General features: G+C 45.5%; 2 protein-coding genes and 1 long non-coding RNA gene across 12 annotated transcripts in view; all 3 read right to left on the minus strand.

Moving 5' to 3' along the window:
- LLGL2 (LLGL scribble cell polarity complex component 2) overlaps positions 1–693 on the minus strand; it is a 99917-nt gene extending 99224 nt beyond the window's left edge. For 2 of the 7 annotated variants that reach the window (XM_053293002.1, XM_053293003.1), the window contains exon 1: positions 434–693. The gene's annotated coding sequence lies outside the window, so the exon portion shown is untranslated. The other 5 variants (XM_053292996.1, XM_053292995.1, XM_053292997.1 and 2 more) reach the window with 5 other exon arrangements.
- A 623-nt stretch (positions 694–1316) lies between these two features.
- On the minus strand, positions 1317–2761 carry LOC128343621 (uncharacterized). Its single transcript, XR_008315618.1, has 3 exons — positions 2368–2761; positions 1989–2147; positions 1317–1417 (listed from the first exon to the last, which is right to left on the minus strand). It is a non-coding gene; the product is annotated as an uncharacterized LOC128343621 (long non-coding RNA).
- A 3371-nt stretch (positions 2762–6132) lies between these two features.
- Positions 6133–25180, minus strand: part of TSEN54 (tRNA splicing endonuclease subunit 54) — a 28969-nt gene continuing 9921 nt past the window's right edge. For 2 of the 4 annotated variants that reach the window (XM_053293008.1, XM_053293009.1), the window contains exons 4-12: positions 23762–23845; positions 23239–23273; positions 22083–22181; positions 20358–20410; positions 19756–19854; positions 18829–19445; positions 15288–15348; positions 14236–14352; positions 6133–7485 (exon numbers count right to left, since the gene is read on the minus strand). In XM_053293008.1, the coding sequence (XP_053148983.1) occupies positions 7335–7485; positions 14236–14352; positions 15288–15348; positions 18829–19445; positions 19756–19854; positions 20358–20410; positions 22083–22181; positions 23239–23273; positions 23762–23845 (1316 nt within the window). In that variant the 3' untranslated portion in view covers positions 6133–7334. The remainder of the gene's footprint in view (positions 7486–14235; positions 14353–15287; positions 15349–18828; positions 19446–19755; positions 19855–20357; positions 20411–22082; positions 22182–23238; positions 23274–23761; positions 23846–25180) is intronic. The other 2 variants (XM_053293006.1, XM_053293007.1) reach the window with 1 other exon arrangement.

Below are 25180 nucleotides of genomic sequence, written 5' to 3' on the forward strand. Positions count from 1 at the left end.
GCCCCTATCACACACTTGCCCAGCCCCCCTCCACGGATTAAGCCCCCGCCCCATGGCAACGCCTCCAGCTTGCACCCACCCTAGCCACACCAGGGTCCAAGCCCTTTATGCACGGCGGCCACTCGCCCTTAGGACACCATTCTGTCTTCCCAGCCCGCCCGCCCGCCCCTTACTTCTAGAATCCATGACAAAGCTCATCACAGAACAATCTCCTCCGAGCGCCGCCCGCCTCCCCGCCCGCCTCGGCCAAGCCCAGCTCACCTTCCAGCATGCAGCCAAAGCCCTAACTCCGCCCCACGTCCGCCAAGAAAGCCCCCCCCCTTACCTAGCCTCCCCCTTCTGTATCGCCTCCACCCCTTTATTTGCAGCCTTAGCCCCGTCTCCCTGCCAGGCCCCGGCCCGGGAGGGGGGAAGAGAGTACAAGCTGCCTCACCGCGCAGCCAGCGTCCCCCAACGCACCCAGCTCCTCCTGCCGCCGCCGCCGCCACCTCTCCTTCCTGGACACCTCCGGGAGGGGGCGTGCCCGCCGGATATGCAAATCGCAAGGGGGCGTGACCAGCAAAGCCCGTTTCATTGCAACTCCATCGTAGTATAAATATACTACTCATGAATAATTAATTAGGCCCGCTGCTGTCATCCTAGCCAATAGGAAATCGACGAGCCTCTCGCCGGAGCCTTCTTGTTTCAGCCGGCCGGTAAAAAGAGGGAGGAGGTGAAATCAACATCAAAGCCTGCACAGTACGATCGGACTATTAATATCTCTCGCTAGTGTTGAGGAGCTGTGGCCACGCCCCATATCCGCTGAGTTTGGGGCGCACCTCTCTTTCCGGTCGTGGAGACGGACGGTGTGTGCAAGCAGAGTGCAAAGAAGGCTGAAACTGGTGCTCATTCCTTCCCGGCCGTAATGTAAAAGTGGTCGCTCCAGAGTGATTGCAGGCTGCTCAAATATGTTAGTAGTACTATTCTCTGCCTCAATGCACGGCTGGCTGAAGTTACTGTTAAGAACAGACGCTAAAAAGTTCCCTTTGTCCAAATCAATATTTCTCCAATCTGCTCACTTCCTCACCGGGGTCCTCGAAGCTAATCAGCCATGGCTTTGTGGAGCAGGCGAGGTAGGCACAATAGCGAGTGTTTTTTATCCCCAAAACCCCATCAACCAAGCTCAGCGCACCCATTGTGATCATGATCTTGAACCTGATCCTCCCGGGATGGAAACTTCAGTTCAAAGTCTGGGGCTGACCATTGCTTGCCTCTATTAGTTCTCCCCTATCTGTATAACTGGGGCAACAGTACTCTAAGATATAATATAAGCATTATTAATAATCGGAGGGCTTGCTCTTGTTACTTATTCTGATCGGATGTCTTCATTCACATACACAATACTTGTGATAGATTCCAAATGAACAACAGTTTCTTGCTGTAAAAAGACAAAACAATCTTAAGGCATCTTAAAGACTGGTTTCTTGTGGCATTGTCGGGGAGACTATGTACCACTGGACTCTTTCATACTTGTCAGTCATGTACAGGACTGTTTGTGGTAATGAGAACACCAGGTGGCATCTCACCAGGAACTCAACAGCACTGCCTAAGCAAGCCAATTTTATGCACATTTACCTGAGTGTAAACCCCACTGAACATAGGATTTACCTTTGAGTAAACTCATAGGATATGCCAGGTGCAATCCTAAACAAGCCAGGAAGAAAACTCCACTTAACTTTCTTACTGTTAAGTAAACATACCTAGGATCAGGTTGCAATTCTCAGAAACCAGGAGAGTAAGTTTAAACCATTTGTTTTAATTCTATAATTTAGTAATGCAACATGCTTTTTTGTAGTGCACTTCTAAGTAGGCAAGTAAACTACAACTAAACAGCACACTTTTTTAAAGGAACACATCCTGATAAAGGCGTGGTTTTAGTGATGACTCATTGAGAACTGCAATACTCACTCCCACTCTTTATAGAGAATATGAAACCCAAAACTCCATACCTGGCTTAAGGTGATATTCCCAGCTACAGTGCAAACAGGTTGCCTTTGTTGTCTTGTCGACTGTCCTGAACTGCACAAAGCCAACTGCCTTGTGATCAAGGCATGATGTCTTGAGTCAGAGACTGGGAGCAGCCGTGACCAGAGGAGATCTGGGCAAAGCTGCAGAAGGAAAATGAGCCAGCAGGTTTAGTTTCAACTGAATGACAGAGATTGTGAATTTAACCCCAGGGGATTTCCTGCTTTTCTTCTTTTCCCCAGTGGAGAGCTCTAGTTTTGTGAGGCCTTGTTAGTTAGAAGGAAGATAGGAACTCAGTCCAAAGCAATGACCTCCATCTCATTCATCCTTTTGCAATGTTCTGCAACACTGAGCCGTACTCACCTGACACATTATGAAGCAGCACATAACTGGACTCTCCAGAATTGCTACATAATTTCTTTTCCTGGTTTCATCAGAATGCTGTCCATGTCTCTGAAGCCCTGGAGGATCACCAGCGGCCCCAGGAACACCACTCTGCCGCCAAACTGAGGGATATAGACATTCAATTGATTAAGACACCATTTGAATCTATAAACAGCGAGTAGTAGACAGGAAGAAGAGATTAATATTTTATCTTCTCTCCTTCTAGTGTCATGAAGCCCACACTATGTTGTAATTTTAGGATGCATTTAAAAAAAGATTTAAGAGAAAGGTTTCAGTGCCTCGATAAAACTCTAGTGAGAACACTTCTGTAGATCTTCTTTTAATAATAATAATAATAATAATTTGATTTCTATACCGCCCTTCCAAAAGTTTACAAGTTATGTCAGTACTTCATATACACACACACACACACACACACACACACACACACACACACACACCAAATCCAGTGTCTGCAATCTTAACCTGTACCAGGACGACTTTGTTAGCAGCCTATCACACCGGATGATCTTGAGCAGAGTAATTACTCTGCCATAGTTTTGCAATGCTTGGAGGGGGAAGTAGTCACCTCTCACCAGGTTGTTCTAGATATGAATCTTATGTTGTAAAATCATTGTACATACTTAAGGTTTTATGGTATAGACATGGTGCCTCAGATCAGGAAGAAACATCAAGATTTTACCTTAGTAGAAAAGGCAATGTCTCACAACACAATTCTATTTACTCAGAATTCCCACTGCATTTAATACTATTCCAAAATTTGGTTCTCCTTTTCTTCTCTTCTGCCTATTTTACTGATTTCCAAAAAGTTGCCCACCATATATATATATATATATATCTCAGATCACATTAAAAAAAACCACAAAACCCTATTTTGTGTACCGGACCAGTAGCAGCTAACTTTTAAGAGAGTCCTTTAATGAAACACTTGAGCTTGTTTGACCTCTGCTATTGGTTTATGTTGGATTGAATTAGACAAACATTCAGCAGGCCACTCTAAGAAGTTGGTTTTACTGCTTTGTATTCATTGTAGCTACATATTTCAGTTCACATTAAATTCGGTGTTGAAAAAAGGCAACTATCAAAGCTTTAGTAACAAAGTTCAGCATTCGAGTGTCCCCGCATCTTCTAAAACATGCAAGGCTTCTCCGGTATTGAGATACCAAATGCTGCCTTGCTCCACAAGTGTGGCGGGAAGCAGCTTCCTTTCAAAATGGCCCTTTACCAGCTTTGAAAGCGGCATGGGGAAGAGGGAAGGTAGCCAGCAGCAACCCCCTCTTCTCTCCTTGTGCGTCTTGCAAGGTTTGCAAGGAGCGGCACTCCTTGAAAGAGTCAGATTGCTCCCAAAGAGCTGCTCCAATGACAGCTCCCATTCATATGCAACTAGGGCAGACCCTGCTTAGCTAAGGGGACAAGTCATGCTTGTTACCACAAGACCAGCTCTCTCATGGGTAGCAATGACTCATGTAACTGCCTGCCTTATACCAAGATAGACCATTGGTCCATCTAGCTCAGGATTGCCTAGTCTGATTGGCAGCGGCTCTCCAAGGTTCCAGGCAGGAGTTTCCCCCAGCTCTACCTGGAGATGCCAGGGAGGGAACCTGGGACCTTCTGCACACAAAGCAGGTTCCACTGAGCTATGGCCCCATCCCCAGTTGCAAAACCAGGTGGTTCTTTTGTGACCCATGTAACAGCTACAGAAGGGAGTCTGTTATGGATTCTGTCAGGGAAAGATATACGTTGTTTTCAACCTTCCTCAAGATGGATAGAGACAGGAAAGAGGGTCTGGTTGGCAGACGTCCCTCTTGGTAGATGATCTTTAAACCTTCCACCAATAGTGCTACCCTTCCCTAATAGTTGCAGCTTTTGACATAAGCCAGTAGCAGTGAACTTACTCTGTCAGTGAACTTTCTCATGGGGACATGCCATCATTTTCACCAAGTCTAAAGCCCTATCCAGGCATTATTGTAACTGTGTACAGTGTTACGCCTCCTCGTAACCCCCCACTTCCTGCCATAGCTGATATGGTACATAAACCCACCTCCTGATGGATCAAACAAGTTTGAAGAGACAAATGCATAGATAGAGCTTATCCCTATGGTGCAGAACACTGGGTGGCCACCCTTCCTAATAGCGAAGAGGATAGTTCTTCAAATGAATGCTGTATTTGCAGTCAGCAGGGATGTAGAGCTTACAAATGGTACATACTGTTACTGTAATACCTGAACATTCTCCACCTCAGATTCATGTCCAGAATTCTCAGCTGAAATTTATGCAAGTGGCAGATTAAAATAAACTTAATTTACACTGTCCATTTGAGCATAATAATTGGAGGAAGGACATTATGGATTGAAGCTCAGAGCAGAGATTGAATTGGTAGGAAGACTAAAAGGCTGTGCAGATATCATCGCAATCTATACCATTCAATCCACAGTGTCATGATAAAGAGACTTCATAAGGCAGGCCTGCTACCCTAATTCAGGGATTATCAACAGTTTTATTTGGAGGCCAGTAAATCCAACCATCTTACTTCCTTATGAAGAGTATTTTTTTTAATTAGAAGAGTTCTATTTGAAACTTATTGAGCATATACTGTATTTTTTTCCAGCTGCTGTTTGGCTGGATATGTAGTGTTGGTGTTGTTTTTAAAAATCTTTTTGTTGTTTTCAACAAGGGTGTTTGGGGTGTATACTAAAGCAGAAAGCAGCGCTTTCTAGTGTACTCTCAAGGGCTGCATGAATCAAGAGGATGATGGGGCCCTATCCAGATTGGCAGACAAGGCAGCAAGAAAGTGCTACTGAAGGTCGCAGGGTGTGTGCTAAAATAATAGGAATAATAGCAATGTGACTTGAAAGGAGAGAAAGGATTTCACTTGGGATATTTCTGAGGAAGAGTTCTTCAGCATTCTGAGAACAGATACACTGAAACTCTCCCATAAGGAAACCATGTACCTCCAATTGTGGGTGAAGCCCTCAAGACAACTCAAACTAAGGCTGCAGTCCGACACATGCCCACTTGGGAACAAGCGTCATTAATTCAGTGGGCTCACTTCTAAGGAACATAGTTAAGGGCTGCAAATTATAATTTAATCACAGAACAGCCAGGATAGACAAGATCTAAAGGCCATATAGCCCCATCTTCTACAGTACGGCAGGGTGTTCCACTCCTAATAGATTAATCCACTTCATTCCAATATGCACAAGTCACACACAGCAAGAAGTAAAAACTAAGGTGCAGCCATGCCAGAAGAGCTATCAAACCACAGGTAGATGGATGAAGCACATGAGGGTTAGAATGCAGGGAAAGGGTTCATTCCCAATATTGCCAGTCGCCACAGAGCAAGCATGATGGGTTTGGTTGTGTTTTCACACAATGGCAACATACTTTTTTTGTTGTCTTTATGCATCCCACTTAGGAACACACACTAGATACCAGGATAGCTTTGATTATACATATAATCCCTCATCTTCTAGGTAACCATGGAGAAAAATTGCTCAAGCCTAACAGCTTCTTTTTCTTCTGTCTTAGAGAAATATAGAGTGCATTCTGGGATATAATTTGGGAGTTCACTTGTTAGCAAATCCTGACAGTAGCAAACTGCAAGGCACTACCAAATAAGAAAGCTCTGAAGTATATAACACAAAATACAGAACTACCATTGCTCAGGTTTTGCCTCAGGGTAGAACATGCCATATGATAGCACCTGAAAAGACCACACCATACTGCAAGATAAAAAGCAATTTTATTGCTTTAGCCTCCGAACTAAAAAATCACCCAAAACTATAAAGCATAAACTCTGTAAAATGTCTCATAAAATTTCTCTTGAAAGCTGTTCCATGAAAACAAAAATATCCAGCCCCTTTTATTCAGATAAAACTGCTTGCTGGTTCCACTTACAATGGATAGGGAAATTGGTATCTGAAGGGGAAAATCCTCCACAGCAGCATGGGTTATATATAAACTAGATGACAGAGATAGTGCCTCTCAACAGGAAACTTCACAGTAAATGTACAAGTTTGTTCTTTCTCAGGAGGAAAAAAAAATCCAAGAAAAGAAGCTGGAAAGCAGAAACAGATTGTGGCAGCCAGAAATTGTGATTTGGACCCTGAGTCATTAACTTTATGGAACTGCAAAAACAATAAACCCACAATGAGTTTCCAGAGATTCAGAAAGGTCTCAAAATTCTGCAGTTTCCTTTCCACTTTCTTCAGCAGCCTGATGGAGGGAAAAGTACCTAAAGAATGACCTACCTGCTCAGCTACAAGAGATTATCCTCCTCGGTTTACTGGTTGTGCTTGATTCTGCGACTAGAAAAAGAGCATCATGCAATAATAGCCCTTTGTCTCCATCTCTGCCATTTGATAGATCACTAGTACTGGATATTAAGCCAACATGTCAGCTTCTAGTGTTTATCAGTGCCAAGGCAGCCATTAAATATTAGGATTTGTTATGGACAAACTCCCCCTGCCCCTTCAACAGCCACATATCTGAAGGATTTAATTTGACAGGTGTTCGTTCAGCAGTTGAACCACTAAAAGTCCCTATGGCTTACTGAATCTATAGCAAAAGTTTTGGAAACCATTCAAAACTGACTTAGCACAGAGGTTCTCAGCCAAATAGTACTCATTCTATAAGTTCACAAGAACAATCTCAGACTGAACAGACTAACATTCAGGAACTTGTGGATTAACAGAATAAAGAGGTTCTGTGGTTTTTGTCCAGGAAGTACCCTGGCGATGCAATAAAAAGGAAGACTTTAATGGTTTCTTGCTACATGGAATTTGCATTCAGTGGAGATGCAGTGTTGGTAACTAGAGAGTCTATAGAAGTATCCAAATGAACAATCAAGAATCAAGCCCTGAGTAACATTTTGTACAAACATACACAAGTCCAAAGGTGCTTCTTCAAGCAACAGCAGCCAGCTATCAAGGATAAATGTCAATAGGTAGCTTGAACTCCTTAAAAGAGTAGAAAGTGATGTCTCCATTGTCTACTAGTGCAAAGACCACTGGGACATCTCCACTTTGAAAGGCAAGCTGCTTTACAGCCTTCAGGGATGGGATCTGTTCATCAAACCTGCAAAAGGAAGAATACTTATCTCACTAAATAATATATGCACTAGCCTGTCTACAAAGCCATTGGAAACAGGTCAGGAAATTGTATTTATTTAGCTATCTGATAAGGAAAATATGTTGAGCTCATGGTTGGATAGAACTAATCATCTTGGTTGCCCTCTTTCTGCACCTTTTCCAGTTCGACAATGTCCTTCTTAAGATACAGTGACCAGAACTGTACACAGTACTCCAAAAGTGGCTGCACCATAGATTTGTATAAGGGCATTATAATATTAGCATTTTTATTTTCAGTCCCCTTCCTAATAATCTCTATCATGGAAAGGAGCATTTTTCACTTATCATGAAGGCTTCTTCTTGCTGCTGGATCTGAAAACATCTCACGTGGGTTATCCTGTGTGCATGCTCCAGAGGGCAGGACAAATTCAATTAAGGAAGCCTTTATAAGTCTCGGAAGGATAGCCCCTCCCAGTTCTATTTAGCCAAGTCAAGGTTCAGAAAGAAGGTAAACAAAAGTCAGAAGAAAGAACACACCAGTAGATGTGGACACCCAAATGGGTGGGTCAAGATGTCCTCAAATCCAGCAGTAAGAAGCCTTCACAGTAAGTGACCAACTCTTCTTTATCTGCTGCTAGATCAGGACATCTCATGTGCAACATGCCACAGCTAAGACCACCCAGGTGGGGGCATCACCATCTACTGGGGCAGAAGAACATGCTGAAGGATACATCTGCCAAAGGCGGCCTGAAATGGATATCAAGCTTGTAGTGTTTTGTGATGGTGGTCAGAGAGGCCCACATGGCTGCCTTGCAGATTTCAGCCAATGGCGCATTTCTGGAGAACATAGCAGATGTAGCAGTGGATCTTGTGGAGTAAGCTGTCAGCTTGAGAGTCAGAGATAGGTGTTGAGTTTCGTATGCCAACACAATACAGGCCTTTATCCATCATGCAACTGAAGTGGAGGACACCTGACCCATGGAGGAAGGTAAGAATGAGACGAACAGAGTTTCCGTAGATCTGAAGGAGGCAGTACATGACAGATAAGTCTTTAGGCAGCGACACAAGCTTGTGCCATTCCTTTTCCTTTGGATGGCTCAGCTTAGGACAGAAGAACGTCGTCTTGGGATCAATGAAATACTGAGGAAACTTTGGGCATAAAAGAAGGGTCAGGGATCAACCTGACCGCATCTGGAGAAAACACAAACTGGGATTTGAAGAGTGCTCTCAACTCCAAAACCCATCTGGCCAATATAATGGCAATGAGCAAAACCAGAGTGAAAGACAGAATACGAAGTGGCACATAACAAATGGGTTAAAAACAGGGGAGCATGAAGTACCCGTAACACCTTATGGAGATCCCAGGAAGGGAATCGTGCACCGTCTGAGGAAAGGAGGAGAGTATGGTAGGAATGTGCACGAACCGGTTCGGAGGCCATTTTGGAGGCCTCCAAACCGGTTCGGAACCGGACCGGTCCGGCGGTCCGGCACTGAGGGGGGGTCTACCTTTAAGGGTGGGGGGGTAGTACTTACCCCTCCCGCCGCTCTTCCCCCTCCAGTGCTGCATTTAAGGACTCCGTTTTGGGGGCGGCGGCGTTCCTCCCTGCCACCCCTGCCCCCGTCCTTGCCCGGAAGTCTGGTACAAACGAGCACGCATGTGCTTGTCACGGCGCGCGCGCCTGTTGCCGCCGTGCGTGTGCTGCATACGTCACACGCGTGTGACGTATGCGGCGCCGCACATGGCAGCAACAGGCACATGTGTGCCGTGATGAGCGCATGCGTGCTCGTTTGTACCAGACTTCCGGGCAACGACGGGGGCAGGGGCGGCAGGGAGGAACGCTGCCGCCCCCAAAACGGAGTCCTTAAAGGCAGCGCCAGAGGGGGAAGAGCGGCAGGAGGGGTAAGTACTACCCCCCCACCCTTAAAGGTAGACTCCCCTCAGTGCTGGACCAGACCGGTTCGGTTCCGTGCACACCACTAGAGTATGGTGCCTTTAAGGAACCTTTTGAGGTGCAAGTTGAGACCCCGTGTCTTGGAAGGAGTAAGGTGGCTAGCGCTGCAGTGTGGCATTTTATCGTATTAGCCCAGAGACTCCTGTCAAGGCCATCTTGAAGGAAGAGTAGTAGTTCTGGTATGCTGCACTAGTCAGCAGAGAGCCTGCACCAAACGGAGAAATACGCACCATGTGCATTAATATATCCAGTTGTGGAATTACATCTAGAAGCTAGTATGATGTAGAGGACCCTTGAATCACAACTGTGGCTCTTCAGGATGTTGTGTTCAGTCACCAAGCAGCAAGCTTGAACCACACTGTGTTGTGGTGGAGGATGGGACCCTGATTGAGAAGATTGGGTGATATTGAAAAAAACCAGGGATCTGCAACTGCTAGATGAAGGATTTCCGGGAACCATGGATGCCTCGACCACTGTCGAGTTACAAGAATCACCTGTGCCTTGATAAGCCGGATCCGGCGGAGCAATCAACTGAGTACTGGGACTGGAGGAGAGGCATACAGGAATTCTTTGGGCCATGGGGGTGAGTGTGTGTCCATGGCCTCTGCCCCAACGGAGGGAAAGCAGGAAAAGAATCCGGGGAGCTTCTTGTTGACCAGTGGTCCACATGAGGGTGGCCCAAGGCTTGGGTCAGAAGCTGGAATGCCTGGTTGTGGAGACTCCACCCTACTGGATGGAGTTCTTATCTGCTGAGCCAGTCGGCTTGGCTGCTGAGGGAGCTGCTGACGTGATGCACTATGATTATGGCCAGATGAGATTCCACCCATACCAGTAGTAATGTTGCCTCCTTGTGGAGCGATTTTGAACAGGTGCCCCCATGACAGTTCATGAGTGCCTTTGCTGTGACGTTGTCAGTATGGATCAACATATGGCGGTGCATCAACAGGGGCTGGAGCGCTTGTAGCGCCAACCTTATGACTCTTAATTTCAGCCAGCTGATGTTGTGGCATTTTCCCCATGATGACCACTTCCCTCGTGTGGAGTGTTGAAGGCCCTGGGCCTCCCATCCTGAGAGACTGGTATCAGTTGTCACTGTTATCGGAGTGTGTGTCTCTCTCTCTAGGAAGTTTTCCTTGTGAAAGGTGGAATGGATGGAGCCACCACCTTAGGGATTGTAACACTGGGCAAGGAACTGTTGGCACTGCACAGTCACCTGATGTGGCAGTAGAAACCACTATAGTGATCAAAGATGATAACCACCAAAGACCACCATCAGTCCAAGCAGCTGTGCCAGTGTAAGAAGTGGTATGGTAGGAGTGGCCGTGATGTGTTGTATCAGAGCACATATCTTCTGTATATGGTCCTGTGGAAGGAACACGTGATCTTGAAGCGTGTTTTTCAGCACCCCAGGTGGTGTATTTGTGAGGACGGCTTCACGTGGTTCTTTGCCTTGTTCATGAGGAACCCATGGTCTGTCAGGGTTTGTAGTGTGCCTTAAATGTCTGATTCTGCTGCTTCTTTGTACGGTGACTGAATCAGGAGGTAGTACAAATATGCAAAGACATTGATTTCTCTGAGGCATAGACAAGCAATCAGAGGCATTAGGACTTTTGTCAAGATCCTCGGGGTGGATGATAGCCTGAAGGGGAGCACCCTGTATTGGAAGTGTTGTTCCGTGTACCTGAACCAAAGTAGATGGCAACTCATCAAATGGATTGGTATGTGCAGGTATGCCTCGGTCAGGTTCACTGACGCCAGGTAGTTGGCATGTTGCAATGCCTCTACAATGGAGCGGAGAGTCTCCATGCAAAATGTCCTGTGTTTCACCCATTTGTTCAAAAATGTTAGCTCTAGTACGGCCCTTAAGGAGCCATCTTTTAAGGGCACAGTAAACAAAATAGAGTATATGCCCTTGCCCCTTTGTTGTTCTGGCACCGGTACTATTGTGGATATTTCCAGTAGATGGTGGATGGCCAGAAGTAGGTTGTGAAGTTCGGTGGGTGACTGAGGGTGGAGAAAAAGCAGTCGCTGGGAAGGCCAATTAACTCTATTTTGTATCCGTGAAGTAAGGTGTTGAGGATCCACTTGTCTGATATTGTGGTTTCCAAAACATGGAAGAATAGAAGCGGGCCCCCACACCCAGTGGTGAGGAGTCAGGATGCCTGCCTGGGCTTGGGTTGCTGTTGGAAAGGCTGTCGTGGCTGGTTAGTGGGCCTTGTAGTATTATGTTGTCTGTTTCAGAAAAGACACTGTTACTGCATGTCCCTGGGTCTAAAGTTGGTTCAAAAGGACTGGGAATACTTGTGCGGAGGACGCCTGCCCTCCCTGCATGGTGCTGATGGCAGGGCTTTCTTCTTATCCTTGGTTTCAATTATTACCTCTTGGAGTGCCTCATCCCCAAACAGCTTGGATAACATATGATACAACAGTGAGGGTATTGCATGAGGCTGCGTCCACCTGCCAGTGTTTCAGCCAAAGAGACCGTCTGGCGACCACTGTGGATGCCATGGAGCGTGATGCAAATCTAACAGAATCTAAGGTTGCATCTACAATAACGGTTTGCACCTTCTGCATCTTTAGCAGAGTCTGCTTTTGGTGGAAGAGATCAGAGGATAGGGACTGTAAAAGCTCATCCATCCAGAGTAGTAATGCCCCTGCCATAATGGATGCCGCTGTGGAGGTTCATATGGACAGTGATGCCGCTTCATGTCCCTTCTTTAACTGATTCTAGTTTTTTTTCCTGTGAGGTCCTTTGAGTCCCCATCATGAGGTAGAATTGTGCACAACATCAGTGGAGCATCTATAGGAGGAACTTCAAACATATCTGAAGTGGTGTGAACAAGACTGTAAAATTTATTCACAAGTGGGGCTGTTGTTTTTTTTTAATGAGCGGAGGGTGCCTGCCACTCCTGCTTAACTGCTTCAGAGAATCATTCTGGGAATGGAAACAAGAGTTCCTTTGGCAAGGGAGTTGGAAACATCAATAACTCTCTAGAAGGGACAGGTTGCTCCTGAGCTAGTGATTGCTGTAGCCGCCACTATATTAATTGCCATGAAAAAGGTGCAAGAGGTCATCTGGCATGAACAGTCTGTGTGTGGTTTGATCATCAGACCACTCTCCCCTTCCTCTCTATAATCTATGTCTAAGTCTTGGTTGTCAGGGATATCCCACAGGGGTATTGCCTGGGTTACTAGACTATGGATGCAAGGTGCCCAGATCAGGCCTCCCTGGATGTGGATCTGAAGAGTCCATACACTGAGATAGCAGAGAGGGAGAACTCAGTACCCCTTGGGGTTTACTCTGTTTTTGTTTTGGACTTTTTTGTCTTTTGTGACTTCCTATGCTTATTTCTTCCTTGTCTTTTTAGGTGTGTTACCAGAGCTTGATGAGGAAGAAGGGTCTGAAGAAGAAGAGGAAACCCCTCTGCCCCACACTGTTTTTTGGCTGACTTGTGGGGCCTGTGTTGCAGGGATGAAGTAATCACACCCTGAAAATCGTTTCAGGGTCTGCCACGCAGCGGGGAGCTCCCCAGGAAAGGTCGGCAAGGCCAGGCCTTGAGGTTTGTTGGGGGGTGGTGGTGGGGAAGCAAGGCATGAAGGCCTGTTTCCAGTTCAGGTGTCACAGGGTCCTCAGGAGCCAGCTTGCCATTTCCCTCTGCAGGCCTCAGTAGAGTGGCTGGGTCAGGAGGGAAGGCCCCTGTTCATCTCCCTCACTGCTGGGCATTTGGCCCCCAGGGGTGGTTGGAGGGCGCTGAGGCTAGGCACTAGGACCTGGGAGTGGTGACTGGGAATCACTCCTTCTATCGGGGCCATTGTTCTCCACTTCCCCCGTGTCTGGTGGGCCGTGCAAAGGTTCCAATGAAGCCTCCATATTTTATGTGGGCTTTGGGGCCTGCTTGTTTGCAACTCAGTGTGGCCGCTTGGGCAGCACCAGGGGAGGAGCTGCAGGGCCCACTACATCTCCCTCATGGAGTTGTGCCAGGTGTGCTTCTTGTGGCCTGGGCGCCTGGGGATGGCCACACTTCTTGGCATGCTTTCAATCTTGGGCCAATGGACCCAAAGGCCCTTCCAGGGTGTTAGAACCCCGTTCTCCTTCAAGAGGCTCCGTCGAGAACCGTGGGGTTGTCCATAGGCCTAGTGCTGGATCATGGACAAGCACCTGGTGGAGGTGGGCCAGACCGGGAGGTTGAAAAGCAGAGGCTTTCTTCCCTGTTCACTCCATTGAAGGGTGAGGGAAGGAAGAGGGAGAAGGAAAGTTGTGCATGTGTGTGGGCATGTAGAAAACGAAGGTAAGGAGAGAAGCTGAGCTGAAAATAAAGGAATGCAAGGTAGGAACAAAAGCTGATGATAAAAGTGGAGATAGACGTATGAACAAACATAGAGCTTGGCTATAAAACAAAGAGACCTTCTCTAGAACTGGATGCAGGACAAACAGAACTGGGAAGGGCTAGCCTTCCCGGCCTTATGAAGGCTTCTTTAACTGAATCTGTCCTACCCCTCTGGAGCTTGTGGGAAAGATAACCCACGTGAGACGTCCTCATCCAGCAGCAGAGAAATTGCTTTTTTCACAGCTGCTGCACACTGAGTCAACACTTTCGGAAGAATTCTTATCCCTATTCCCTTCAAGTACTTTAAACGGTTGATGCAAAAGTACTTTAAGCCCTCCATGAGTACAACACACAAAGGTTAGAAACTTGCTTTTTTTTTTTTTTTAAACCAAGGCTGAGATTCCTCCATGCGCTAGTTTTCAGGACAGTTTAGAACATGTAGTTTTGCCAGTAATTAACACAACTAGTGTCTGGTACCTCCGAACACACATCCGGACACAAGGCTTCCCGGGGTCATTCTTCTTAAAGCTAGAAGCTGCATCAGCTTGGTACACATCAAAATCTATCTTCATGTCTTTGGAACTGTCCTGCAGTCTGGTGAAGAGGTTAATCATTAGTACAAAGGCTTGAAAGGGATACTGCAAAGTTCTCCTATCTATAATCCCTTCAGATGTACTGGGGTGGGGAGGGCAAATTTTTATAGCAGGGTTGGGCAGGATCTAGAATGGAACAAGAGAAAGAAGATCAGTGCCCATTTGTGGTGTTATAGTCATGCGAAGTTGGGAGGAATGATAACAGGCATCAACAGGAGGAGAGATTTAGCAGGATGCTAAAGACCAATTACTGAAAGTCAGATCACTTCTCACTTCCGATACTTTTAAGAACACTCGCAGAGTATTTCTAGTTTATTTCCTCAACCAAACAAGCTGGGCATTTGCTTTTAAAGACATCAAGTTTACAGAAATTCCTTAGCTCTGAGCCTCAACTTCCACTTCCTCAGCCTCCACACATTCCAAATTCTGTATCGCATGTCCACAGTTGAGATCAAGCAAGCACAGTACAAACACATCAGAATTACAGAGCTGCCCTATTATGAGCAGAACCACGAGGTCAAGAAGGGAAACCCTGAAAAAACTCAAGATCCCCAACATCTTTATCACCTGAAGCTTGGGTGCAAACCATCCCACTAAAGATCTAAATCCTGGAAGTGATAAATTAAAGGCAAGCAGATAAACCTGATTTCATGGAGGAAAGGCAAGAGAGGAATGCAAGATTCGTTAAGGCACACAAGACTTTGACCATGAGAATGATTACAATAAGAAGAGCCATATATCCTGGCTGGAGTTGTTTAACCGCTTTGCTGCTGGAAAGCACTCCCACTACGTAAGTCTCTTGGGAGACTCCATTTGATTACTGGCTGATCAAGCCAGGAAACGTCTGGTATATGCATGGTACATTACACTTGCTTACACCTAGGAGACCTGAGGGAGACAAAAAGCATTAAACCAACTTCCTAGTTTGATACTTACTGGGATACCCCATCCAGGATGTAGGAAGGCTGGAACACACTGATCTGCTGAAGGATATCAGCTAGTGGGGAGAAAAGAGGAGATCTTCATCACCTGAAGCTTGGGTGCAAAACTAGGGTACATGTTTTCAAACTTGGGTTCCCAGAAGTTGCCGACTACATTTCCCATCATCCCCAGCCATAGTGACCAATTGTGGCTGGGGATGATGCAGGTTGCAATCCAACATCATCTGGGAACATAGGCCCAAGTCTGAGAAACCTTGTATTAGGGGTCAAAGTCATCCAAGGATCTTATCTATTTTGGCTAGCAGCTGTTGAGATCTTTCAAACCCTCTCTTTCAATAAGGCTATATGTATCTTCCTCTTTTTCTGTGTGGCAATAAACCATGTGGCAATAAAATGCCAATGCTCTGATCAAAGGTTTGGCGGGGATGGGGTGGTGGTGGAAATAAAGGTAGTGGTGTGATATAGTAACTGGAGAGTTTTTTGTAGTGTGTATTTCTCTCATAGGTATGGAACCTTTATAGAAATAAAAGCAAGGCAGACACTTTAATATATGGGATTAGAATTAAGCTCAAATATTGGTATAATTAGATATAACACACAGTATGTGTTTTTATTGCATTTGTATACTGCTAAATGATAAAATCTCACAGTGGTTTACTAAAAAGACAAACAAGACCAATTAAAACAATTAACACCATCAACCAAAATCCTGGTTAAGCAGGTGTGTCTTTAAGGCCTTCTTATAGGCCACCAGGGATGCTAAGCCTTTTACTCTAGCAGGGTGCATGTTCCAAAGCTCAAATGCGCTTGGTTTTATGTCTATTATAGTAAGTGGATATCAGCAATAAAAATATACCAGTACTGTGCATGGAAATAAGATATGTACAGTATGTCTAATGTTTCTGAAGTACAAGATGGGTTTCCCAGTTGAAAGATTTAGAAGATGGAAGCCACAGGGAAGAGAGGTGCCAAAGACAAAATAAAATGACTAAGAGCCATTAGCTGCCTTTCTGAGCCTTCAACAGGGGATACTCATACATGTCTACAGCCACGAGGATTAGCCGATTTATTTTTTAAAAGCAACGTGGGGGGAATTCAGGTATTAAGTTTCATTCCACGCTGCTTTGCAAGCAGGTAATATGTTCAGCCCTGCCCTCACTTTATATATATTCCTGTCACTTGTCAAGAAAAAAATATACGAGCTTTTGTCCAAAGCTGCTGAGTGCGCCATACTTTTCCACACTATCAACTTACAGCACAAAACCCACAAAAAAGCCCTCCCCTGCACTGCTTCACCTATACACACACACAGGAATCAATTTCTCATTTGTTCAAGCTATCAACACATTTCCCCTCAAGGCTTCATGTCTACTGCAAGATACTGTATATTTTCTACCGCCAAAAGTGACTTATTCTGTTGCTGAAAACTGCAATTTTTCACCCAGGTATTTAATTTAGTTCTAATGCAGTTGTATAAGTAAGTGGGAGGAGGAGCTTACTTATATGGGTGGGAGGAGAGCTGGTCTTGTGGTAGCAAGCATGACTTGTCCCCATAGCTAAGCAGGGTCTGCTCTGGTTGCATATGAATGGGAGACTAGAAGTGTGAGCACTGCAAGATATTCCCCTCAGAGGATGAAGCTGCTCTGGGAAAAGCAGAAGGTTTCAATTCCCTCCCTGGCTTCTCCAAGATAGGGCTGAGAGAGATTCCTGCCTGCAACCTTGAAGAAGCCACTGCCAGTCTGTGAAGACAATACTGAGCTAGATAGACCAATGGTCTGACTCAGTATATGGCAGTTTCCTGTTTCCTATGTTCCTAAGTGTCTTGAGTCCCTATGGAATACTGCCTGTGGCTTGCCGAGTGACAAGCAACACAGGTTGACATCCAGATTAAGGAAGCACCAGTACTTCCAATGAGGTGCTGGTGGTGCCTTCTGGAGTAACGCAGTGCACACACCCATTGTAGGGGTGATATTTGCTTATCTTCCCTCCCCCAGGAAGCACATCCCTGAAGGTTGCCCAGCCAGGTTATAGGGAGGGCTTCCAAGGGCAGAGCAGATTACTGAAACACAGTTATGTTCTCTCACTCACTCACACACCCTACCTGAACAGCAGAGCTGCATTAGTCTGCAGCTCAGCAGCACCAGTGCTTTGTGAGAAGTGCTGGAACTTCCATGGTCAGCATGTGAGCCACTATCCTCCACAAACCATATTGTAACTTTTTTCTTTCATATGAAGACTGCATGTTCCCAAGCGAAAGACTAATGTAGGACATGAAATCTGACCATATCTGAAGAAACAACTTGCGTTTCGTTCACAGAGAGCGGACAGTTTACCATCTAACAAATGGATTCTATTGACTTCTGCTTGCATATAGAGTGATGCCAGCTGAACACAGAATCCATACCACTGTTGCCTCCTCCCCAAGCAGCCTCTTGAGCAGCTGCAGAGGGAGGAGAAAGCTCAGAAACCCCATAAAGCAGGTATTTCCACCCGGCTCTCTTGACTAACTGCAGCCCACAGCATTGCTGAGGATCTCAAGAAGAGATCCTCAGGTACTTTTTTAGTCCCCTCTCAGGCACTTTTTTAGTGCCCAGAGAAAAGGTGAGGGTTGCATGACTCCATATCCCATGGAACATCACTTTGTGCATGAGACCTTTGTGCATGAGACACTTTGAGACTCTCTTCACAAAAATTAAGCTTGCAGAATCTCAAGTCAAAGACCAGAGAAGCTTGTTGTGAGCATCTGGTCAGCTTCAGTCCCTGGGTGGAGAGCAATTAGCAGCAGACCACACAGTAGAGAGTGGCAGACAAGCTGCAACCTGGTAAACTGGGAGCTTTAAGTAAGTGCCAGAACACACACACTTATCTTAAGGCACTGTGAATACTGTCTTCCTTAAGGACAAAATGAGTCAATTTTTGTTGTTGTTCAAAAGAACCCTTGGGAACTGGGTTTTCCAACTTTACTGAAAGTTATTTTTTTTAAAAAAATTACCTAGCCTTTGTCAAAGCTCAAGCCTTCAATACATTTATACAACCAATCTACTTTGAACATTAATTGAATCTAAACACATAAATTTATTCTGAGCATAGAGCTTTCTGATCAAAAAACCCAAGTTTGGTGCTATCTCCCTACCTACAAAAAAGGAGCAAAGCCAGACACCAGTCTAGCCTTCTCGTAATGCAAGAGCAGCCCACCTTTCCTTGTGAGTCCTGCTTGTATACTCATCATCACTGTTCTCTCTAAGTTTTTCCATCTGTGTGCGGAATGAATTTTTTTTTGAGCGGCAGTATCAAGAAAGTATGTACGCACATGAGTTCAGAATGGGGCTTTCCTGATTCAACCTGAGCAGAATCTAAAATCAACTGAGCGGACATCAAAAAACTTGTGAGCGCATGCATGTGCACATGCCTTAGAGGGAACACTGCTCATCATGCATTTCCTTTCATTCAGTTCCTTCCCACTGGCCTGCCTTTCATCTCCTTGCAGTCAGCCATTTTATCATCTCTTTAAATGCTTTTATCACAAGTCACAATACCTGTAGAAAGACCTTGGTCGAGCGTCACAAGTGGGGTGACTGCCTGTTCCCAGAGATGTGCTGGGCGGCTCCTCCGTCTCCTCTCTTGCAGGAGTGCCTTGTACTCTCCCCAAGTTGAACAACGGCGGACCTCCTTATCCTCATTGATACTGCTTTTGTACCTGTTCTCCCACTCAAGCTGCTCCCGCTCCTTGCGAGACAACTTTTCACGCTTCTGGTTGAGCCGCCTGCGCCAAGTGCTTGCATCAACCTCCCGGGATGGAATGTTTTCTGGGAGGAGTCTCTTATCAGGCTCTGGCAGGAGCATCTGTGAGCAATCAGCACCCATGTCAGGGAAAGCAATGGTGGAGAAATCCCAGAGAGATGGGCAGGTATTGTGGCTCTCCCGAGAGCTTATCGTAGCTCTCTCATCGTGGTCTTGACTACAAGCTGAAGACAATTCTGCTGTGGCACTGGAAGACGGGGTTGGCTCCACAACTACCATTCCAGGATCCAATTCTTTTATCCTCTCCCTGGATGCTGGGTGGCTGGATCTCTCATTGTGCCTCCTGGCCTTTTTTGGTGACTCTTTGCATTCTGGAGATTTCTTAGATGTTTTGACTTTCTCATCTTGCAACCTAACCAAAGAGATTGGGTTTGAAACATGGGTCTCCTTCATCTTCTTCATCATCTCTTTTTCTCCTGCCTCCCCACCCTTCCACCCGCCCTGCCCTCCCACACACTTAAGGGATCATTAAACTCTGCTGGTTTACAATACAGAAAACTCTGTACCCAATTCTTACAGTCTTTTCAATCAAGTGCCAGGCCTTTACTGCTAGAGAGACAAGTTAAAAGATATGGTGGGGGTGGAGAGAATTCTGATGCATTTTTCAGTGCTGAATAACATGCCCACCTAGGGTGAGCCTACCAGTCTCCATATGCTTTTACCAAGGGCTCGAACTCCTTTTCCTCTTATGACGACCCTTCTCTGTACTTTGGTGGTGGATACTCAGATTCAGCTGCCTCTCATAAGGTGTTGGGAGAGTGCTGTGAAGAGATGGAAAAGGGGGGTAGAGCAGAAGAATCAGAACAGTCCAGTTAAAACCGGCTGCAAAAGTCTACTAATACAGAAGGAGCTACACACAGCACAAAGGAAACAAACTTCCCTGCCTCCTGGATATCACCAGCTCAGCTGATTAATCAACAAGCATTTTGAAGTCAAAGAAAGATGGAAGACAAAGTGCAAGCAGGGGCCACATCACTGACCCAAAGGACACGGAGGGCACACATTAACCTTGGGAAGCTGAGATAAAGATCACAGATGTTCAAGGAGAAAAGAAAACCTTATCACAGGGATAACCACAGTGTGGTCTGACTAAGTACAGTGGATTAGTCAAGGACCATGTGCAAAGAAATTGCAAAGCTCTGCAGAGTTGTTGTTTTTAGTGCTGCAGCTACAGACCTGAAGAAGAAAGCAGACAAAGTTAAGGGAGTGCCCAAGAGAAACACTTGAGGGTGTTGTGGGGGAGAAAGAGGTCCACAACAATTACCTGGGATGGAATCTCATAACAATGTAGCCCAATCTCTTTAAGTGGCTGAATACCTAAAAGAGTGGATGAAAAGTAAAATGACCACCTTAGAAAGCACAAAAAAAATCATGCTCTTCAAAGATCATGTGAGCAAATAAGATCTGACATTATCTGTGACTGACAGGCGTTCCACAAATTACATAGTGACAAACAAATGCTTTCCACTGTGTGTACATACAAATGCTGCAGCTGATTTCATCTCTTGAACATTTGTCTATATCAGACCCATCTTGCCAAGCACGTATTCGATGGGCAAGACATTCTTTTAAAAAACATGTTAAAAAATAAGTGGGTAAAGTGCTAAAATTCACACCTGCCAAAATGTTCCTATTTTCCCATTCACCTGAATGGGAAAATAGGGACATGCTGGCAGGTATGAAAACTGATTTTGTTTTGCAACCTTCATAAAAGGACATTAAAAGCACACTCCTATGCTTGTTTACTCAGAAGCAAATCCCACTGTATTCAGTGAAACTTACTCTGAAGTAGGTGAGCATAGGATTTCTGCTCAAGTGTTTTTTGGATGCCAATGCAAAGGCAGTGCTACAAGGGCAGTGGTTCACAACCCATACTGCAGCACTTGGAAGCTAGAGGTGTTCACTCCTCACCTAAACATAAAGGACACCATCTTCCACACATATGGAGAAGACCATTAGTGACCAGTACAACTGAAGATACCACCATATATACACAGGTCATATTAGCACACAGCTACATAGATCCTAACATCCATTATGCAAAAGAAGAGGAGGATGTCTAGTCTATCGTTGGAGACTAGGCGGAGCAGTTCCACAGAAGCTCTACATAGAGATCTTTTACATCTTGCATTTTTGAAATTATCCTTTAAAAATAAAAAGACTGCAGAACCTGACAGCAGGACATAGATTATCTAACATGTAAGAACGAAGTTCAATGTTTCATATCCCCTAAGAGGACTATGAGAAAAGTCATCAGTATAACTTACCTAGTCTCAAGCAAACCATAAAGTCCATGGACATGCTGGGATTTGGACACCTCAGCCTAAATTCACACTGACCACTAGACCATACCGGCCAGGTACACTATTGCCTAGGGGTGGCTTACAGCCTGAAGCAGACATAGGCAAACACCTATCAGAGTGCCCTAAAGCCTGGCTTGGCAGGCAAATATGCGATACAAGTACATTGACTCATTCCCGGCCCTTTTAGAGTGCTCCAGCCATGATGGAATGTCAGGACATCATACTCCTGATGAGGTCACAATACTCCTTGCAAGAATAAGTCTGGGCTGGCAAATATAGTTACGTAGCCTCAGCTGCTGAATTCTAGGTCAGGGTTTCTTAACCTTGGGCCCCCAGATGTTGTTGGAATACAACTTCCAGAATCCCCAGTCACAAAGACCATGTCTGGGGATTCTGGGAGTTGTAGTCCAACAACATCTGGGGGCCCAAGGTTAAGAAACCCTGTTCTAGGTCACTAGCAAAATGTGCTGAGTGATGTCAAGCCCATTCTGGTGGTGTATTCACACATATCTTTCCATGCCAAAGTAACTGTATCTGGTAGGCATATTGTGGTGACTAATTTGGTGCATATCCCAGATATTGCCTGCTTTGTAAAAGCAGACAACTCCCAATCACCAGGATATGTGCTTCTTCTGTTTTTTCACCTGCTGCAGTAACAGCAGTTGAACCCAAATCTGGACACATACCTGGTATTTTAGTAGGCTCAGAGACTTCTGGGACAACAGATTTTCATAAGCTTCCTGGACTGACAAGGGCAGGTCTTTGTAAAACAGCTGAATAGATCCCTGTTAAGACAGAAGCTTGATGTTTAGGAATCACAGCCTGCACAAAACCAGCACCAGGGGCACCACACCCTCTCTTTCCCTTGGGGCCTCAGGAACCAGCCTAGGTCACCCTGCCCATTTTGACTTAAAAGCTCTGTACATTGTAATTTCTTCACTTTAATCTGCCCTTTTGGGTGTTTGGGGTGTCAGCATATATTTATGAGTATTGCAGTAGGGCATACAGGGTGTGGTTCTTCTCGGCCAAATACTATAGAAACATCCTGCATGAGGAGATCGCCCAAAATAATTGAGAGCAGTTTCATATTTTTACACCACAACTGTGTCTAGTGTATGCTGGTGTTACACTAGTGCCTCCAGAAGCAGACCCATCCACAGATTATGACGTATAAATGGATGGGTGCAGGTGGGTGGGTGGGTCCAGTTGTAATTTGTATACCTGAGTCTAAAGCTGTACACACAAGCGTATGTTAACACTTTGTTGCATTTGCTGTGGGAAGCACTAGCCCAACACTAGCATACATGTGGCCAATGTGTTTGGCCACACAGTGATGGGGAAGACATGAGTACTCAGATACAGAAAGAACGGGGAAGCAATAGAACCACAGTTAAGGTGAACTGAATACCCCCTCACGTTGTGATCATCACAGGGCAAGGATGCCAATCACTTTCAAAATGCGTAGAAGCATTATCCCTTTGCTTCAGCTATGATGAAGTACAGCGTAATACACGGCACAGTCTGTCAAGTCAATTCCTCTTAGCATGGTATGGTTATGGCTGTGTACATTCTGTCCTCTCCCCACCCACTCAAATCCTGTGCTTAGGGCAGTTATACATAGTTGCTTAATCTACATCATTTATTCTGTGGCATCCATACTGGGGGTTTCATAGCATCTGGAACCTTTTTGTGAGGCGAGAGAGGGCAAAGAGGAGTGGGGGAGCACAGCCCAGAGAGAGGAAGAAGGGTGGCGTAGAAAAAGGGGGGAAGAGCAGGGATCCAAAAGCCACGCCTCATGAGCACAGAAGTCCCACCCAGGTGGCTTCTTTTAGCAGACACTACCTTCATACTTTCAGGCTTCTTTAGAAATAGGAGGACTAGAAACATGAAAACAGAGAATGATTACATTATTTAGAATGTGGCTCCTGTGCCCGATTCCTTTTGCTGCACAATGTAGTATGAATATAATATATTCTTGAGCCTGACCAAGCTACTTCATAACCAGAGGAAACAAAACACCATTGAGATTGTACTGTGTGTGAGTTCCTCAGCTTTGCTTACACAATCTTGCTCCTGGGGAAAAGGAAGCGGCAGGAGTCTTGAGTCTTCCTGTCCATAAAGGACAGACTGCCATAGACTCCAGAACACCAAGTGGGGGGGAAAGCCACTAACACCTGAAGAGGCTCAAGCAAGGTCTTGCTGGACACAAGGCTTGCGATGGCATAATTTAAGCACCCTGCTCTACTGTACTCTCTCCCCCAGTCTTTTTTGCAAGAAACTTAAAGGTTGCCTATACAAAATCCCAATCAACACTTTAAAAAATAAAATTGTCTTATGGGCTTCCAAGCCTTCATGCCCTACTTACACATTCCAGGAGATACAGGGCTTCCTCTGGCAGCAGGAATTGCTTTCCATGTTCTGCAAACCCCATGGTATGCCAGAATTTCCCCTGGGGAAAAGAAGCAGAAGTGTGAGTTTAAAGTCCTGATCCTTCAGAAATGTTTCCAAAGGATGAGGCAAGCCCAGATACATCAGACTGACCATGCTGGGTTTCTCTCACCCCTCTGAGGACAATGCTCAAGACTGCCTTCCAGTCTGAGAGGCAGTCACAGTCCCTCCACTAGGCTGAGAGGCTGTCCCCTGCTCACTGAGCCAAGAGGCACCTTTTAAAAGGGACCATTCTCTTTACTGAGCAGTGGGAGAACAACTGGCTCCATCCACCCCCAGGACAGTATTTATTTATTGTTAGATTTTTATACCGCCTTTCATTAAAAAAATCTCAAGGGAGTTTACAAAACATTTAACACAATATAGAATAGTCACACCATAACTATATTAAATTGGAATATAAAAATATAAATCTAATTAAAAGTTTAAAAAATATACACAAAGACCATAAAACACAGAGCAGCAGTGACACAACACTCATATAAAAGCCTGGGTAAAAAGCCAATATTTAACTTGCTTTCTAAAAACTGTGATGGAGACGGAGGAGGTCTTGTGGTAGCAAGCATGACTTGTCCCCTTAGCTAAGCAGAGTCCACCCTAGTTTACATTTGAATGGGATACTACATGTTACGAGCACTGCAAAATATTCCCCTTAGGGGACGGGACCCCTCTGGAAAAAGCAGAAGGTTCCAAGTTCTCTCTCTGGCATCTCCAGATAGGGCTGAGAGAGACTCCTGCCTGCAACCTTGGAGAAGCCGCTGCCAGTCTGTGTGGACAATACTGAGCTAGATGGACCAATGGTCTACCTCAGTACATGGCAGCTTCCTATGTTCCTATGAGAGGATGCCCACAAGGACAGCATTCCAAAGAATGGGGGCAATAACTGAGAAGGCCCTGTCATAGGAACATAGGCAGTTGCCATATACTGAGCCAGACCATTGGTCCATCTAGCTCAGTACTGTCTACATAGACTGGCAGCGGCTTCTCCAAGGCTTCAGGCAGGAGTCTTGTCACAGACCTATCTGGAGATTCCAGGGAGGGAAATTGGGATCTTCTGCAGGCAAGCATGCAGGTGCTCTTTCCGGAGCAGCAAAATTCCCTAAGGGGAATATCTTACAGTCAGTGTTCCCTCTAACAGTGATTTCTAGATATTGTTGACTACAACTCCCAGAATCCCTGGCTGCAATGGCTTTTGCTTGGGGATTATGGGAATTGTAGTCAACAACATCTGGGAATCTGTTAGAGAGAACACGGCTTAAAGTGCTCACATGTAGCCTCCCATTCATATGCAACTAAGGTGGACCCTGCTTAGCAAGGGGACAAGTCATGCTTGCTA

The sequence above is a fragment of the Hemicordylus capensis genome, chromosome 2 (genome assembly GCF_027244095.1).
Source record: "Hemicordylus capensis ecotype Gifberg chromosome 2, rHemCap1.1.pri, whole genome shotgun sequence".
Taxonomy (NCBI): Eukaryota; Metazoa; Chordata; class Lepidosauria; order Squamata; family Cordylidae; genus Hemicordylus; species Hemicordylus capensis.